This window comes from Pelodiscus sinensis, chromosome 22 (assembly GCF_049634645.1).
Source record: "Pelodiscus sinensis isolate JC-2024 chromosome 22, ASM4963464v1, whole genome shotgun sequence".
In the NCBI taxonomy this organism is placed as follows: domain Eukaryota; kingdom Metazoa; phylum Chordata; order Testudines; family Trionychidae; genus Pelodiscus; species Pelodiscus sinensis.
Genome location: NC_134732.1, coordinates 6,222,656 through 6,240,538, shown reverse-complemented (window position 1 = coordinate 6,240,538; position 17,883 = coordinate 6,222,656). Strand labels below are relative to the sequence as shown.

The window sequence follows — 17,883 nt, the reverse complement described above, 5'->3', positions numbered from 1 at the left end:
TGCAGCCAACCTCTGTCATCATCTCCTTTTCTAACTAGTTACATCATCCTTCTATGGAAGGAGAACAAAGAGTTCCCTATGCCCATCTGAAGCCAGAAACAAAGCCGGGACACTTCCCTGTGAGGTTTAGCTGGGGGGTATCTGTAGACCTTGCCTGCTGTGACTGACAGCAAAGAAAGAGACTGCAACAGAGAAGCACAGCGATAGTGTGCGTGTGCGTGTGTATGTGTGTGAAGGTGGCGGACAGTGTGGGATATGACATTTGTTTTACAAAAAGAGACCCTGTGGAATACTGGCGAATAAATGGCAAAGTCCACGGGGAAATATCATGCCCTTTTAAAACAACAAAGAAGCACACGAGGCTTCTCTTATCAGATCTATGCATGGGGCACCCAGAGAGTTCTGCATGAGCTGTTCTGCGGGATCTGCAAGCCGAGCCATTGGAAATTCTGCATGGGGATGTTTTGTGGGGCTGAGTTGTCTAGCTCCCAGTGAATCAGGGTACATTGGCTATAGTATGGGATCCGGGCGTCTAGTTCCCAATCCCTGGTGTACTGCGGGGTTAATGTAATCCATATACAGTACTTGTCACGCAGTGGTGTGTACTAGACATTCTCTGTGAGCTATTTCAGGTGGGTCTCTGTGCCTGGTATGAAATATTTCAGAGAGAGCCCTCAGCTGGCACATTTGAATTATGAGGGGATATTTTCTCAGACCTGCATGCCTCTCTCCGAGCAGATGCCTGCGGCATCAAGTATAGGTTGTGGAACTGGATCTGCACACCAAGTTCCCATCAGCATGCTTGAAGCCGTGGGCATTTTGCTTATGCTGCTCGTTACCTTTGTTTTGCTTTTGGTTCCAGGAGGAAATTTGTTTTTCTCTTTGACATTCTTCTTCTTCCCTGCTGAGCTTGTTGATGAACACGATGTTCAAGGGTGATGCAACTAGCCTTCTCTGCAGGCTACTGGGTTGAATCTTTAGCCTGCTTGTTTGTGTGCTGGATGATGGTGACAGAACTGGAATTTTGACTGGCTGGCAGAGACCAGACCCTGAAACTCTCACCAGGCCAAGGTAGCCGTGCAAACGGTATAAATGTCCAGATCAGTTGAGGAATGCTAGGTGATGGACAGAACCTCAACTCACAGCTTTGTTGTGCTGCCTACAGGGCTCGGGGCATCAGACAACCAATGACACCTTTGTCAGGGTTCATTGAGTGGAATAAATCATATTTCCCCACATTCTTTTGTGTCCGTTAAGCACCCTGCAACTTAGGACTGATTAACAGCAGCTCTAAAGGTACATCTACACTAGGATAAAAATGCTACAATTGGGTCGAGTCAGCTGACTCAGGCTCCAGCGCTGAACCACTCATGTGCAGATGTCTGTGTTCAGGTTAGATCCTCTGTGGGCGAATGGTTCCAGAGCTTGGAACCTGGACTGAGCTGAATATCTAGACTGTGATATTTAGCTTGCAACGCAAGCCCCATGAACCTGAGCCAGCTGACCAACATGAGTCATGCAGTGCTGGGGGTCTTTTATCCCTGCGCACATAGGACTGAGGATTCAGCATCAACAACTCCCTGAGAGCCTCATAGATTCATAGAATCTTAGGGCTGGACGAGACCTCAGGAGTCATCGAGTCCAGCCTCCTGCCCTGGACCAATCCCAACTAAATCAACCCAGCCAGGGCTTTGTCAAGCTGAGACTTAAAAACTTCCAGGGATGGAGATTCCACCACTTCCCCAGGGAACCCATCCCAGTGCTTCACCACCCTCCTAGGGAAATAGTTTTTCATAATATTCAACCTAGAACTCTCCCACTGCAACTTGAGACCATTGCTCCTTGTTCTGACATCTGCCACCACTGAGAACAGCCTCTCTCCATCCTCTTTGGAACCCCCCTTCAGGTAGTTAAAGGCTGCTATCAAATCCTCCCCTCCCCCCAACTCTTCTCTTCTGCAGACTAAACAAGCCCAAATCTCTCAGCCTCTTCTCTTAGGTCATGTGCTCCAGCTCCCTAATCATTTTGGTGCCCTCTGCTGGACCCTCTCCAATGCGTCCACATCCTTTCTGTAATGCGGGCTGCAGAACTGGATGCAATACTCCAGATGTGGCCTCACCTGTGCCGAATAATGGGGAATAATAACTTCTCTAGATCTGCTGGCAATGTTCAATAGCGACCTTTAAAGGTAATGCAGATTTATGCTCCCAGAATTGGCTGTGTTTGGGTTACAGTTGTATGATATTTGTAAAGTGCTCCAAGATTCACGTACTCTGGAATGCTGGAATAGGAGGAAAGCCGCTGAGCTAAAGATTCTGATTGCGGAAACGAACTGCCTGAGGGGAATACCGAGAGTTTCAAGACTATACAAAATAAAAATAAAATGATAAGAAAAGCAGCTTGGTCTAGAAAAAACTGTGTTATAGAACGATTGGTTCTAGGGCTGGTTTTGTTCAACAATTTTATTCATGACCTGGATGAGGGGATGGATTGCACCCTCAGCAAGTTCGCAGATGACACTAGGGGGAGAGGTAGATATGCTGGGGGGATAGGGTCCAGAGTGACCTTGACAAACTGAAGAACTGGGCCAAAAGAAATCTGATGAGGTTCAACAAGGACAAGTGCAGAGTCCTGCACTTGGGACAGAAGAATCCCAAGCATAGTTACAGGCTGGGGACTGACTGGCTAAATAGCAGTTCAGCAGAAAAAGACCTGGGGGTTACAGTGGATGAGAAGCTAGATATGAATCAACAGTGTGTCCTTGTAGTCATGAGGGCTAAAGGCATATTGGGGTGCATTAGCAGGAGCACTGCCAGCAGATCTAGGGAAGTGATTATTCCCCTTTATTTGTTGCTGGTGAAGCCATATCATGGAGTATTGCGTCCAATTCTGGGCCTCCCATTACAGAAAAGATATGGACGCATTGGAGAAAGTCCAGTGGAGGGCAACAAAAATGATTAAGGGTCTGGAGCACATGATTTATGAGGAAAGACTGAGGGATTTGGGCTTATTTAGTCTGCAGAAGAGAAGAGTGAGGGGGGATTTGATATCAGCCTTCTATGTACTGAAGGGAGGTTCCAAAGAGGATGGAGACAGTCTGTTTTCAGTAGTGACGGATGGCAGAACAAGGAGCAATGGTCTCAGGTTACAGTGGGAGAGGTCTAAGTTGGATATTAGGAAAAATTATTTCCCTAGGAGGGTGGTGAAGCACTGGGATGGGTTACCTAGGGAGGTGGTGGAATTTCCATCTCTAGAGGTTTTTAAAGTCTCGGGTTGACCAAGCCCTGGCTGGGATGATTTGGGATTAGTCCTGTTTTTAGCAGGGGGTTGGATTCAATGACCTCCTGAGGTCTCCTGCAATCTTATGATTCTATGATTTTATTAACTGGAAACAGAGGTAGACCAGGGACGAGTTGGATAGACACTGTGAAGAATAACATGGAACAAAAAAAAGGTTTCAAGATGAGTAGAGCCATGAAGCTGATGCAAGCCAGAAAGTGGTGACCAGACTACATTCAGCTATATCGTCCTGCAGAGCTGGCTGACAGGAATCAAAGATGATGTTGCGTTCCCAGGACATCTGCTGCTATATTAATATTCTGTCAATCATTCTCTACCCTGCTTAATCTCCGGTGAAAATCGCTGCTGCTTTTCTTACTGGGATGAGACATGCATTATCACCTTGTATATCTGAGAAAATCTTAGTAGGTTTTATTCCTTAGATAATTAACACTTCTCGGGCGGGTCAGATGAGGTCAGGGGTCCTCCAAGCCCTCCCCCCCTCTTTTTGAAACCTTTTCTGTTATATCAGGAAACATCTTTCCCTGGAGGTCCCTTTTCCAAACTGCTTCTAAAGCATTTGTTTGAGATGTTTTCTGAACTGACCACCAGAATCTTACTTTAAAGTGTATAAGCACATCCCAATGTGGTGCAATGTGCCTCTCATGTTACCACTGTGGCCTCTCCAACTAACACTCACTACATTGGCCAGTCCTCATTACACCTCACTGTTCTTGTAAAAACGCACAAACGTTGTAGCACCATTTACTCCTCAATATTATACACTGCCCTTGTTGTAATACGAAGGCCTCAGAAAGCCATACTTGCCTGGTGGCACTGCCACCTTGTTTCTGCTCCACCTCACAGGTCTTGTAATTCTGCACGGGCCTCAGAACACCACACAGACCTTTATTACATTTGTAACACATCACTCAACCCTTGTTTTACTGCCCAGACCTCTGAGTGCCACACAAGCCTCATAATGACAGCCAGGCCCCTGTATCATTCTGGCTAATCTCATGTCCAAACACAGTGTCCTACAATGCAGTCTCTCCCCACTTCTCATCCTGAGAGCAAGTCAACTCTGAGGCTACATTTACATTGCAGGCTTCTTGCCCCAGAGCGCATCCACACTGCCATGAGCTTTTGCGCAAAAGAGCGTCCACACTGCCATGAATGCTCTTGCGCAAAAAAGCTTATTCCTCGTAAAAAGAGGAGAAACTCTTGTCCAAAAAGCCCTGTCTTCTGACAATCTACTGAATATATTATGCAAAAACATGCTTGTAGTGTGGATGCTCTGCAAGTTTTTGCTCAAAAACGGCCTGGAGGCGTTGATAGAGACAGAAGGTCACAGGTAACAGCATATCACACTATGCAGCCTGGTGCATGCTTCAACATCCATGGAAGACTGCTCCTGAACATGGGAGCATGACATCTTACATGACCGCACAGCACTACCATGACCATGTGCCCTGTTGCATCAACCTTCTCACCTGTCTTATGGAAGCTCAGTGCAAACCATCCTTGAAACCTTGCAACAGAAACAAGGTGGCCATTCTCTCCAAAGCTGAAGGGACTGGCCTGATCCAAGGAAAATACATTTATATGGCCACATCCTAGAAGGCACAAAGCATCCTCAAATCCCACTACTGCTCATGCGAATTGCAGCAGTGAAGCACTTCCCAGGAGGCATGCAACGTCTCACAGATTTAGTCCCTAAGGCAGACGGGCAGCACATAGATTTGCCAGAAGCTAGTTCCTGTTGGCTGAAACAACTGAAGGAAGAGAAGGAACTCACTGACTGATGGTCATCTTCCTCGCACTTGATCCTGCATTCGCTGTTGAACTGGAAGCCGTTGGTGCACTGGTACAACCCATGGAACTTTGAGGGTGGAGGGTCGCAGGTGACGGGCACACATGCTCCAGCTAGCCAGGTGCCATCTTGCATGCACTGGATCTTAAAGGCTCTCCTGCCATGTGGAAACAAACCAGAATATTCTAGGGTATGTCTACACTAGCTCATTAGTTCGAGCTAGGTAGGCAAATGAAGGCAACCAGAGTTACAAAAATGAAGCCCGGGATTTAAATATCCCGGGCTTCATTTGCATCATCCCGGGCACCACCATTTTTAAATTCCCCTTAGTCCGAACTCCGTGCCAGCGGCTATCTGACATTTATCTAACCTACTCTTAAATATCTCCAGAGATGGAGATTCCACAACCTCCCTGGGCAATTTATTCCAGTGTTTAACCAATTCCAGTTAACTCTCTTTTATGTTGGTAAACAGACCTTGATATTTACTGATTTAGCCACTATTTTAATGTTCTGACAAATAGTTTACGTGAATTAATTTCCACATATGGATTCCAAGTTCATTATTTGCTTGGATTACTTAGTATTTCGGATTCCTTCTCTGTGGTGTGTTACTGGCCCCCGAAGTCACACAGCATTATTTCTGCTAACTCACTGGATGACCCAACCTTTTTAAACCAATGAAGAATTAATATGAATACTGAGTAATTAATACTCTTTCTGTTTTATAAATATTTTTCTTCAGATGTGAATATGGGTATTTGTATGAGAAGAATGACCATTCCCCAAACATTTGGATGAACAAAGTATGTTCGGCAATAATGAATAAAAATGGCATGAATGTGGTTGCACCAAGCATCTGTTTGGTATCTGAGCAAACACTGTTTTTACTGTATATGGACTCTCATCCCTAATCCTATACATGTGGGATATCCACTAGACTTTTTCTCCTTTCTGGGATCTTTGATAATACTGTGCTGTCTACAACTGCTACAGTTGGCCCACAATATTCCCTGCTTTTCACACATCCCACAGATCTCTCTCTCCTGAAATGTTTAGCATTCTGTGTCTCTCTGGAATACATTATCTGCTTGGTGTTACTATTTCACTTACTTCCTTGCTTTCCTGGAGGAGCCAGGAACATGGTAACCCGGTTTGCATTTGTACTTGCAAAAGGAGCCCACTTTATGCTTATCTTCACGGCACCGGGCCGTCTGAAGATCTGCATTGGGAATGAGAGATGGAGCTCGACACATCAGCTCACAAAGGGCTTCAGGGAAGGACCACAGCCCGTCTTCCATACATGTCAAGTTGCTGTTGTTTCCTAGAAAGGACAGTGGGAAAGTTAAGAAAATCAGGCAGGGCTGTTTTGTTAGGGTGCTATAAACCATACAATAGGTCCAAAGATTTGTTGGTTTATGTGTCACTGGGCTATGTATATGTTATGCATTTGTCTTCCATGTATTCTATCTTTAAATGACTAAGAATTCTGCTGCCCACAGAGGCAAGGTAGTGTCTTCTGTGCTTCTGTCAGGAAAGGTTGGGACATGAGACATACTGAGACCATGTCTATACTTACTGTCTAGACAATCTTCTGGTGTCTGATTTAGTAAGGACAGCTAAATCGAACGCTGAGGGTGCCCCCGGTCACCACCGGTATTCCTCGATTTGCAAGGAGTAAGGTACGTTGACGGGAGCATTTGCTTCCATCGACCTCCTGCTGTGGGGATGGCGTCAAGCTTGGCTTAAGATACATTGATTCTCGCTACATTATGCTAACATGATGTTGCTGCCATCCTTCCACTCTGCTTGGGAGTGATGCCCTTTCTCTCTACCATGAGTCTGCCCTGTCTATTTAGACCGGAGGTATTGGGGGCTAGGGACCATCTGCATTACATTGGGGCCCCATTCTTGGTTGGTTCTTTGGCACAACTACCTCAAGAGATTTCTTATTATAATCATTAATATTAATAAGATTAGTAGTATTATTAATAACAACAACTACTACTACAAGTGTTGTTTTCCTTAGGAAGCTTGCCATGCCAATATATGAAAGGTAAAATATATGATAGGACACATTAATTCCTAGTGTAACTCCACTGATTTCACTGGAATAACACCAGGAATGAATCAGGCTCAGTATGTTTTGTATTTCTTTGCCATTTAATCTTGTATGTAAGAAAGGAACAAGCTTTGTCTCCAGATGGGAGCCAATAACCATGCAAAGAGCTAATATTCTATCAATCCCCCAAACTGGTGCTGCAGAAACACGGTGATGAGCGCCACTCATATTGACAAGTTCCAAACTTGAGTGCCGTGTGGCCTTTCTCCTCTGGAAGGCCAAGAGCGCTGACCTGAGACGTCAAATGTGGGATTCAAAGGGAGGAAAAATGGAGGCGTCTCCAGGGCACAGCACGGCATGGGGAGAAGCCCTCCTTCTTCATTACACCATCATCAGCTTTTTTTTTTTCTTGCCTTCCTAATTGTGGCTGATTGTCTGAGGTATTTTTATGAAAACCAAAGATCCTTCCTAGAGCACCAGCCTGCTTCTCTTGTCTGACTCATGCAGCAGCTCTGTGCTGGTGATATCATGCTTGCTACTGCAAAGTGAGGAAGGGCGACTTTACAAACAGGGGCTTTCATGAGGTCAGTGATGGAATTAGGTCTGAGTCATTCAACACTCGTCCTTCAGAAGCTCAGTGGCTATGCCGATTAGTCACCACCTGTGACTGGGCAAGAAAGGATTTATTTACAGGGGTCCCCAATCTGTGGGACAGACCCCCTAAGAGGGCACAGAGGAAGGTTTGGAGGGGATGTGAGGTGGGGCCCAGGCTGCCCCTAGAGGAGGTGCGGAGAGAGCTGCACTCCACTCCTAGTCCCCCCAGCTCTCCCTTCTTTCCTCTTCATCTCTAGGTCAGCCACACCTCTAGCCCCAGCGGCTCCCCACATTCCCAGTTCTGCCGTGAGCCCAGACTCCCCTGCTGAGCCAACTGTGCAGTAGTGGGGGTGCGGACAGAGTACATTACCAGGACAGAGGTGGGGGGGGGGAGGGCATGACAGGAAATGTGTGGGCACCACTGCTTTACCAAGCTGGCTTGGCAGCTACACTCCAAAATGCAACAGTTCTAAAGACCACACCTGTACAAGCCTCAGCCAGGGTCTATCGGCTTGGCTCTGCTGCAGTCGCCAGTTGGGGATCTGGTCACTTTTGACTTATTTTACTCTGCAATGTGTATTATGGCCATTTTCACCCTTTGTTGTGGACACGTTTGCACCCATTGCATTTGAGCAGACCTACCAACAAAGGAGGCAATTGCCCCAAGCCCCAGAGATTCAAACAGGTCCGGGGCTCCGGCCACTATGGCTGTAATGGTAGTGGTAGCAGCAGCCGGAGCCCCAGGGCCTTTAAAATCGCTGCCAGAGTGCCACTCCACATGCACCGATCAGCGCTAAAAGCTGGGGCGGGGCGGAATCACACCACACTCTGGACTGGGGTGGGCAATAATGTTTGGCGAGGGGGCACTCGAAGATTTTGGAAAGTGGTCAAGGGCTGCACTTTTCCGTGGAGGGGGTGTGGGGTCTAGAGTGGAGGTTAGGTGCAGAAGGGTGCACAGAGTAAGTGACTGGGGTGCAGGAGATGGTGTAGGGTCTGAAAGAGGTGAAAGAGGGGGTTGTGACCTGGTTAAGGGATTGGGGTGTAGGGTCAGGGAGGGAGTATGGGTGCAGGAGAGGATTTTGGCCTGGGGGGAGGGGCTCTAGGAGAAGGTGCAAAGTCTGGGAGGAAGCTGTGACCTGGGAGAAGGGGAAAAGAGGGTGCAGACTACAGAGGGTTTGGGTGGTGACTTGGGGCAGAGGAATGGAGTGCAGAGTCTGGGAGGGTGTTTGGGTGCAGGAGAGATTCTGGCCTGGGGGTGGGATGTAGGAGAGAGTTGGGTCTGGGAGAGAGTTGTGACCCTGGGGAAGAGGGGTGCAGAAGGCTTGGATGGTGACCTGGAGGAGGGAGTTGGGATGTGGGAGGGGCTAGGGTGCCAGAGGCAGGCTCTGGCTGGGAGGCGCTTACCTAAGCCTGCAGCACCCCCCAAAGCAGGCTGGGCTTCCTGCCTGCTGCAGCCCCAGAGCACGTGAAACTGCAGGCTGCTTCCTCCACAGGGCTCTCAGCTCCCAGCCCTCAGGCCAATCTCTCAGCTCCTATTGGCCCATTTTTTCTGAAGATTGGGTTGGGAGATCGCATGAAGCTTCCCCCTCCCTGAAGAACAGAGAGCCCCATGGACTTTGCTTTAACCCACTGCAGCTGCGTGCCTGGGGGTCCCTCAGGGTGGTCCATGGACCGGATCTCACCAGCCCTGCTCTGGACAGCGCTGAGAGCTGGCTGCACTCAGCCCCACCCTTTCTGGGATTTGGAATTGCCCCCTTGCCCAAGGCCCGGTGCAGTCTGTCAGCTCCAGTACATTTGAGTAAAATAGCTACTATCACATTTAACACATATTCCACTATCCCCCCTCGCCATTGTTTCCAATTAGAAGCCGCCTTCGTCTTGGAGAGGATCCCATGTTAAGTAAAAAGTAATAACAGAAAAGACAGTTTGATAAAAATAGGACAATTGATAACAAAATGGGGAAACTCATGACTTGTGAGCAGTTTTATATTTTACTGTGGAAGCACTAGTCATGGCTTCATAGTTAAGGTAGAGCTGAGTTTTGCACTTAAAGCAGGGATTCAACAGTTTTGTCATGAATGAATAATTCAGTCTAGCCTCTTACAAAATTAAGGGTATTTCATGTACCTCATCTGGAATCCACAATTAGCTCTAGCAGATGAGCTGATGGCATGCATACAGAAGAGCCTTGCACATCTAGTGCACCTAAATATGCAGAAGCATTAGGGATTAAATCAGTGTTGGTAGGTGACAAGTCAATTCACCTTCAAAGTTCTTGCAAGTTAACTGCCTTCCTCCTGCATTTACAGGATCTGACCGGGCAGTGGCGAAAAGGATTGTAATCGCAGTGACGGGGATTCTAGAAGTAGCAGCAAGCACTCGTCAGGGAAAGAGAAGCCGTAGCAGCAGGAAAGAAAGGAGCAGAATGGGTTACTTTGCGGACTCAAGCATTCATGAGACCCGGGCAGGCAAAGCAAAAGAGTCAGTGTCAGGGTGGGACATACTGAGAGGTGGGAAAGAGAGTGGTAGCAGGAGAGAGGAGGATCAGGAAAAGATCCCTCAGGAAACTGAGTGTGTGTCAATGGAGGTAAGAGGCTGAAGTAGGAAACAGCATAAAGGGGGATCTGGAATAGAAAGGAAGGAGACATGGGAAAGAAAAAGGTGGAGCAAGGAAACTTGCCCTGTTTGGGGACTGACAACATTTCAGGGGCGAGATCCTGAATCAGTGTGTCCAGTTAACACAAGCATGTTCAAACACCCGAGGGCCCATTATGTCCAGGGCATCACTTTAGACTGTAGATGAGCTGGGTCTAGATCATGTGCTTTGAATGCTCCAAAGTTCAGAGGAAGCATTCTGACTGAGTTTCATCTCAGGAAGCTCCTTAATGTCTGAAGAGGTTTAAAGACAGAGCACCCACTTGGACCCATGCCTCATTATGGACGCGCCTCCCACGACACAAGTCAAAGCTCTACCAAGAGATGGTGCTGATACTAATTTTTCAAAAGCACCCCAGTGACTTAGGCACCTATGTCCCATTTCCAAAGGCGACATAGAAACGTATGAGTCCAAGTCTCACTGAAATTCAATGGGATTCAAGTTCTGTAATTTCTGTGTCCTTTTTAAGAATGGAACTTTGGCTTGTAAGAAAGTTAGACGTTTTGAAAATCCCCCCTCCCCCTATCGATAAACACCTTCCACTGACTCTCCCCACCCATCTCAGGAAGAGATACTAGCTTTATATTTCACTGATGGCATTAAACACCCTCTTCCACTCCCAGTGAAAGGAGTCAACCTGGAGGAGTCATTTCCCTGATTCTATTTATTCCTATTACTTTGTAAGGCTTTGAGTTTGTGGAGGCAATGTTTGCTGTCATCATTGTTCCCAGTCCACAGTCATCAAGGGACAAAGTATTAAATAAACCATCAGAACATACAGAAAGCGGAAGAGAAATCCACTTCTAACATAAATAACTTTCTGCCCTAATTCTTTTTCATGCTTCAGGCCCCGTGGCATAATAGAAATAAGAATAAGAAAAGAAACAAGAATGACATGTCCATGTCTTTTACCGACCTAATCTCACCTTGTGGCAAAATGCCCTCCGTACCTTTCAGCAGTGCCGGAGGTCGGCAACTGAAGGAGCATTTCGTTCCAAAGGTGGTGCCCTCGCTGCAGTTGAATGTAGCTGGGTATACATGATACTGGTCAGGAATGCCACAATCCACTGGTTCACAGGCCACCTGTTTGTTCCATTTCCCGTCTGTGCAAGTCATGGTGATGCTGGACTGCAGCTGAAAGAGACATATGGCCACACACATGACAGCCAGCAGGGGAAAATAACCAAATATCCCCCCCATACCCACAAAGAGCCACCCCCTGCCTAACTACCACTCATGTCTGCTATGCTATCAGGTCTAATAAGCCATTATTGAGCCCGGGCATCAGCGCTTGGACTAGAGGCTTCAAAAGAGCATCCAGATGCTACCCAAAAGGATCAGTTAGGCATGGTAGTCCTCACTGGACTTCGTTAGCACCAAACCAGTGCCCTTGAAGTGCTGTGTTGCTGACGATGACACTTGGAAGGAAAGTGCTGATAGCCTGGGGTTGTTATAGACCCTTTGGTGATTTTTCTACTCGTCGGATGCTAACTCATGCATCCTGGCTGACTGTAAATGGGAGCTATTCCACTCACACTCCCGTTTCCACCGGCTGTAGCTCTCTGATTCATGGCTGCTCCTCAGGTGCTGTGCATGAGCCAGGACCGGGCTTCATATCAAGCTGGAAGGTGCTTTGCACACAAGGTACTGCCCTTTGTGCTCCATTGCCGGGAGATGCTCACTGTTACTTTCAGACCTCTCGATGCTGTTCTTATTTATTTGCAATGTGGCAATGCCTAGAGGCACCAAATGGACTTAAGGCCCTGCTGAGCTAGACCCTGGACATGTCCATATTAAGGGCTTAACATCTCAACAGACAAGGCAATATCGGTATCTCCATTTCTCTGATGGGGGACGAGAGGCACAGGAAGGTCATGTATGGCAACGTGTATACAGAGATCCTGTGGCAGAGCTGGGAATTCAGCTCCCATCCGAGTGCTGCCTAGCACCTGAGCCACACAACCATTCTAAGTGGCTTTGAGAAATGTCCCCTAGAGATGCAGAAATCCAGAAACCCCAGAGAGCACAGAAGACAGAATGTGATGGAGCCAGTACACACAGATCAGTGGTGTTGCCCTGGGTGGGCCCGAGTGGGCCATGACCCACCCACTTAAGAGCTAGCCCACTCAACCATCTCCCCGGTGCCCTGCTCAGCCAGTCCGACACTCTTGCTGGGGAACAGGGCTGGGTTAGGGTTTGCTCCTGCAGAGGTCTGGGGTTCTGCTGCAGGGGCTTAGCCCGCTCTTCTCTTCCGTTGCTCCAATCGCTGAGCCCAGTCAGGGACAAGCCCCCGCGGCCCAACCCCACACCCTGGCAGGAGCACACTGTGGGCAGAGTGGGACAAGCCCCAATGGCCCAATCCTGCTTTCCCAGCAGGAGCACCAGGCAGAGCGAATGAAGCCTTTGCTGCCCTGATCCTGCTCTGCAGAGAGAGTGCCATGCAGGTGGGGCAAGCTCCCAATCCCACTCCACAGGTGCAGTGCTGGAGGTGGGGAGAGGTGATCCTGATGGTTCCTGCCCTTGCCCGCTCACCCACCCACTCTAATTCCGGGGCCACCCAAGTGTCCCAATCTGCCTACGCCACTGACACAGATTCAGGTGAAGATAACAGAACAAATACCACAGCCAATATACGTTTTTAAAGCTACGTGGCTAGTAACCAGGACAGGAGAGCCTGAGTGCGTGACTCCTTGCAGGAGAAGACAAAGTAGGAAGGAGAGATAGAGAAACAAGAGAGGTATAAGAGACCAGAAAGTAAGAGGTAGCTAGTGCAGGAACGAAAAGATACCTGCACAAATCTGCCTGAACTTTACCAGTCCTCTGCCTCCAGGGGATATTTTATTCAGTGCTGGCACAGTCACAGGAGATCTGCAATGCCAAGCATTGATCTGGGTTTATAAAAGCAAGGGAAATGTTTGTAGCACACATCAAAGGGACCCGGAATTCCCTTTTGCCAAAACACCCTAATGGTTTCAACAGAAGTTCGGTCCTGTCTCTCTTTGATATATGGTTGTATTCAGGATGGAAAATGCACATTAGAGACTTCCCAAGTGGCCACAAAACCCCTTTTCAAGGCCACCAAGTTTATTTAAACAGGAAGCATTGTCGACCAAACCAAACCAAACCAAACTCCGGCTGATCCAGAGTCTAACATGCTGGGATCCATAGAGAGCCTAAGGCAAAGTAACGTTACAAACATCACTGCCAGAGGATCTGTTCCTTGGGACTTTATTTTCATTGCTTTCCAAATTGTCTGCATCATTTGTTTTAATTGCTGATAGGCTGCAGATGGAAAATGAGGTGAAGATGTCCGTACTATAGGAAAGTCGTTTTTAAAGTGTGAGACTCCACAGAAGAAAAGCCAAGAGGTGACTGATCAAATATATAACATCCCTTTCCTCTCCCTCTCCCCTTGCCGGCTTCTGGTACAGTCTTTGGAGCAGAAGTAGAAATTGGGCATTTCTCAGCTCCTGAGTTGGATTTCCATTATCTTCAATGGACAGCATGGGGGTTAATGAAGGAGTCCAGGGCCTGAATCAGAGACTGAGTGACTACAGCTCCAATTCCATATTTCAGTTGGCAATACGGGTGTTCAGTGCTTGTGAAAGTCAGTCTTTTACCCTCTCTAGACCAAGGAGACATGCCGTCTTCCCTGCTACCACAATGAAGCATGTGGTTTTGCTCTCCAGGCTGTGTGGCTCCATGGTAAGCCATAGCCACTATTTCCTATAAGAAACATTGTTATTATTTGCTAATTTCCATAGAACCTATGGCCGTGGCTGCTAGGCACCTCAATTTCAGAGATTAAAACACAAAATAAAAGCTATTAATCAAATGCTAAACCAAATACATGCTGCTTGCACAGTGCTATGAAGGACACTAGAGTCAGGCTCAGACGGAAGGCACAGGAAAGAGAATTTCAAAGGAGTGGGAATTCAACTCAGGAAACCCAACTGCTGGATATGGGGTGTTTTAATTTAGGCCAGGTCCACCGTAAGGGACAATGTCAAACTGAGATACACAAAAACAACTATGTGACTAGCATAGCTGGAGTCTATGTACCTTAGTTCGAACTTCCATGGCATCCCCATTTGTGGGGAATTTCTCCTGCTGACTTCCCTTACTCCTTGTAACCTGGTCAAGTACTGGAATCAATGTAGGCATGATCAGTGGCTGATTTAGTGCATCCTTACCAGACCTGCTAAATCAAATCTTGGGAGATCGATCTCCACAGATTTACCCAGAAGGATGGTGCAAAAACTTGATGAGGTGGAGTAGGGAAAGGCTCAGGAAAACAGCACCAAGATGTGGAATGGTGCAAGAGGCTGGCTGTTGATTCAAGGATAGCTAAGGTGAGTGCTGGAGTAATGGATGGGCCTGGGTTTCCCTAACAGCCACTGGGGAAGTGTTATTGCCTAGGATTGGAGAACTGCTATGCAGGCTATCTAGTAAACTAGGCCAATGAGACTTTGACATCCGGAAAGGGGTAAAACACAGTGACCTGGCTGTAGGGACCAGTCATGAAGAGAGGGAGTCCTGACTCACTGCTGGAATGGGAGAAGGGCTTGTAGCATGAACGAGACACACAAAGGGGCATCAGACTGGACAGATCTTTCCCACAGACACGAGACACCACAGCGATGAGTCGTGCGCCCCATGACAATGCCCCAGAATGATCTTAGCCTCTTTTTCACAACTGCAGCATATTGTTGGTTCATATTCAGTTTATGATACACTATAACCCCCAGATCCCTTTCAACAATACGTCCATCTTGCTGGCCAGCCCCCATTTTGAGGTTGTACATTTGATTTTTGGACTTTGAGATTGTCTTTGGTATTTCAATCCAATTCTCCAATTTGTCAAGGTTGTTCTGAATTCTGATCCTGCCTCCAATTGCTTGAAACCCCTCCCAGCTTGGTGTCATCCACAAATTTTAGAAGCATACTCTCCACTGTGTTACCGAATCATTTATTAAAAGGTTGAATTGCACTGGACTGAGGACTGACTGCTTTGGGACCCCACTAGATATCTCCCCCCCCCAATTTGAAAGTGAACTATTTATACTCTTGGAGTAAATCTTACTCTGGGGCTATGTCTACACTGCCCAGTCCTGTGTAAGAACATACGCAAATGAGGTATGGTGATGAATATCGCCACACCACATTTGCATACTTAATGAGCTGTCATTTTTGCGCAAGGGGCTTTTGCACAAGAAGGAGCAGTCTACACTGCTCCTTGGGCAAAACCCCCTTCCTGCGCAAGAGCCATTCTGCCGCTTATTTTCAGGTAGAACAGCTCTTGCACAAGAGTATAGACTGCTCCTTCTTGCACAAAAGCCCCTTGTGCAAAATGGCGGCTCGTTAAGTATGCAAATGAGGCACGGCAATATTCAGTGTAGACATAGCCTTGGAGTATGGTCTTTCAATACATTATACATCCACTTCATAGTAATTTCATCTACACCACATTTCCCTAGTTTGCTTATGAAAATGTCCCAGGGGACTGTGTCAAAAGCCTTATCATAACCATGGTAGATCATGTCTGCTGGTCCCTTCCAATCTATTTGGCCAGGAAACACATGAACGAAATGCCTTAGGTTGGTTTGGCATGATTTGGTCTTCAGATTTGGGATGGCTATTCCTTATACCATACAAACTGACTAGTCAGCAATTTCTTCCAGGATCATTCCAGGAATGAAGTTAGGCCAAATACTCTGTAATTCCCCAGGTTCTTTTTGTTCCCTATTGAAAAGATAGCCCCGCTGTCAGGACGTATCCAAAAAAGGGCAAGCATAGAGCCTTGTTGGGGATACTGGAGGTATCCCAAAATAGCTACCTCGCGTCTTTTAAATGTGCCCATTATTTCAAAATATTTTTTGAAATAATGGGCACACTATTCCAGCATCCCTGTAACACTATTCCAGCATCCCTGTAACACTCTTTCCACATGGATTAAGGGCCATCTCGAAATAGCATGTTATTTCAAAATTTGGTGCTGTGTAGACAAAACAAATTTCAAAATACTGTAAGCTATTTCGAAATACAATCAACATAAGATACGAGTTTAGGGTGCTGTGTAGACGCACCCTTCCACTCTTCTGGGACCTCACCAGAAGTTCTCAAAGATAATCCTAACACTTCTGAGATTGCTTCAGCCTTAAACATTATCTCAATGTTTTTTAACCGGTTCTTTCCCTAGTTTGGCTTTTGTTCCTTCTCCTTGTTTGTTAATATTAATTCTGCTGATTATTTGATCAGCATTGTTAGTGAAGACAGAAGCCAAATGAGCATTAAACACCTCGCCCTTCTTAATGTCATCTGTTATCTCTTTTCCCCACTAAGCAGAGGACCTACACTTTCCTTTGTCTTTCTCTTGGCTCTTTATCATTAACTAGGCCCCAGACCAGTCAGAGCATTAAAAGTATTATCTCAGCACCCTGAATTGCTCTTGCAAGCAGGGAAGTACTATAGAAATTTAAGCCCAGGTGTTACACATTTATGGAGGCCCACCTACCCAAGAGGTAGTCAAATGTGCAATTCTCTAGCCAGCAATTCCTGAAGGGTGCCAGCAGTAGTTATGTTGTATACTAGCTCAATAGGACAGCTGCAACCAACAAGCAGTGACTTGGTCACTGCTTTTAGAAGACATCACTTAGCAGTACACTTATCTCTGCTTCTGTCCTGTATCTTGACATGGCACAATTATTCTCTGCTGTGTAATAGGAAAATTTGTTTGTTCCCTAGATTGTCGGGTGGATGCACTTGGTTTTCAAGTCCACCGATACTGTCCTCTTTAAAGCATACCTATAATCTACCACCATCACTTTAATAGCTAGTGAAATACACATGCATTTATGGCAGAACATTACATTCATGGCTTTCAGGTGAAAGTGAAAGTTAACTTCTTTGTTTGAATGTGCTGGAGGGATTTAGTGTGATACAATGATAATAAATGTAACCAGGGAACGTGCACGCACAGCCCTGCTTTTGGAAAATGTGCTAAAGAAGCTGTGAAGACCACAGATGGCCAGGACCTCATCCAAAAGATGGCAAATCCACGAGCAGAACATTCCTGAATTCCACAGTGGAACATTAATCAGGACTGCTTCCGAGGGAAGAGCACCACACCCTGACTCATTAACAGCATCCTATTTGGAAGCACCCATGCTTTCCCTTGCAGCAGTCCAGGCACAAGCTGGTGAGACCTAAAAATGCCACCGAGCCCAAGACCGCCTATAAAGCACTTGTTTTGGTCTGGGGCTCTTCAGCTGCCGCTCTGTGCACTTTGGGTACATCTAGACTGCATGCCTTTTTTGACAGAGGCTTTGTCGACAGATACTGTCGATAAAGCCTCTGTCATAAAAGAGCATCTAGACCATAACCAGTACTGTCGACAAAGCAAGCCGCTTTTTCGACAGTCTAGACACTCTTTCGAAAAAGCACAGTTTGCATGCAATAGCACCTTTTTTCAACAGAGTAC

At 46.8% G+C, this 17,883-nt stretch overlaps 1 protein-coding gene across 3 annotated transcripts in view; it reads right to left on the bottom strand.

The window, feature by feature from the left end:
• The window catches only part of PAPPA (pappalysin 1), a 242,284-nt gene that overhangs the window by 39,299 nt on the left and 185,102 nt on the right, over positions 1–17,883 (bottom strand). For 2 of the 3 annotated variants that reach the window (XM_075905988.1, XM_075905989.1), the window contains 3 exons: positions 11,330–11,537; positions 6,205–6,415; positions 5,078–5,249 (listed from right to left, as the gene is read on the bottom strand). In XM_075905988.1, coding sequence (XP_075762103.1) covers positions 5,078–5,249; positions 6,205–6,415; positions 11,330–11,537 — 591 coding nt within the window. The remainder of the gene's footprint in view (positions 1–5,077; positions 5,250–6,204; positions 6,416–11,329; positions 11,538–17,883) is intronic. The other variant, XM_075905990.1, reaches the window with a different exon arrangement.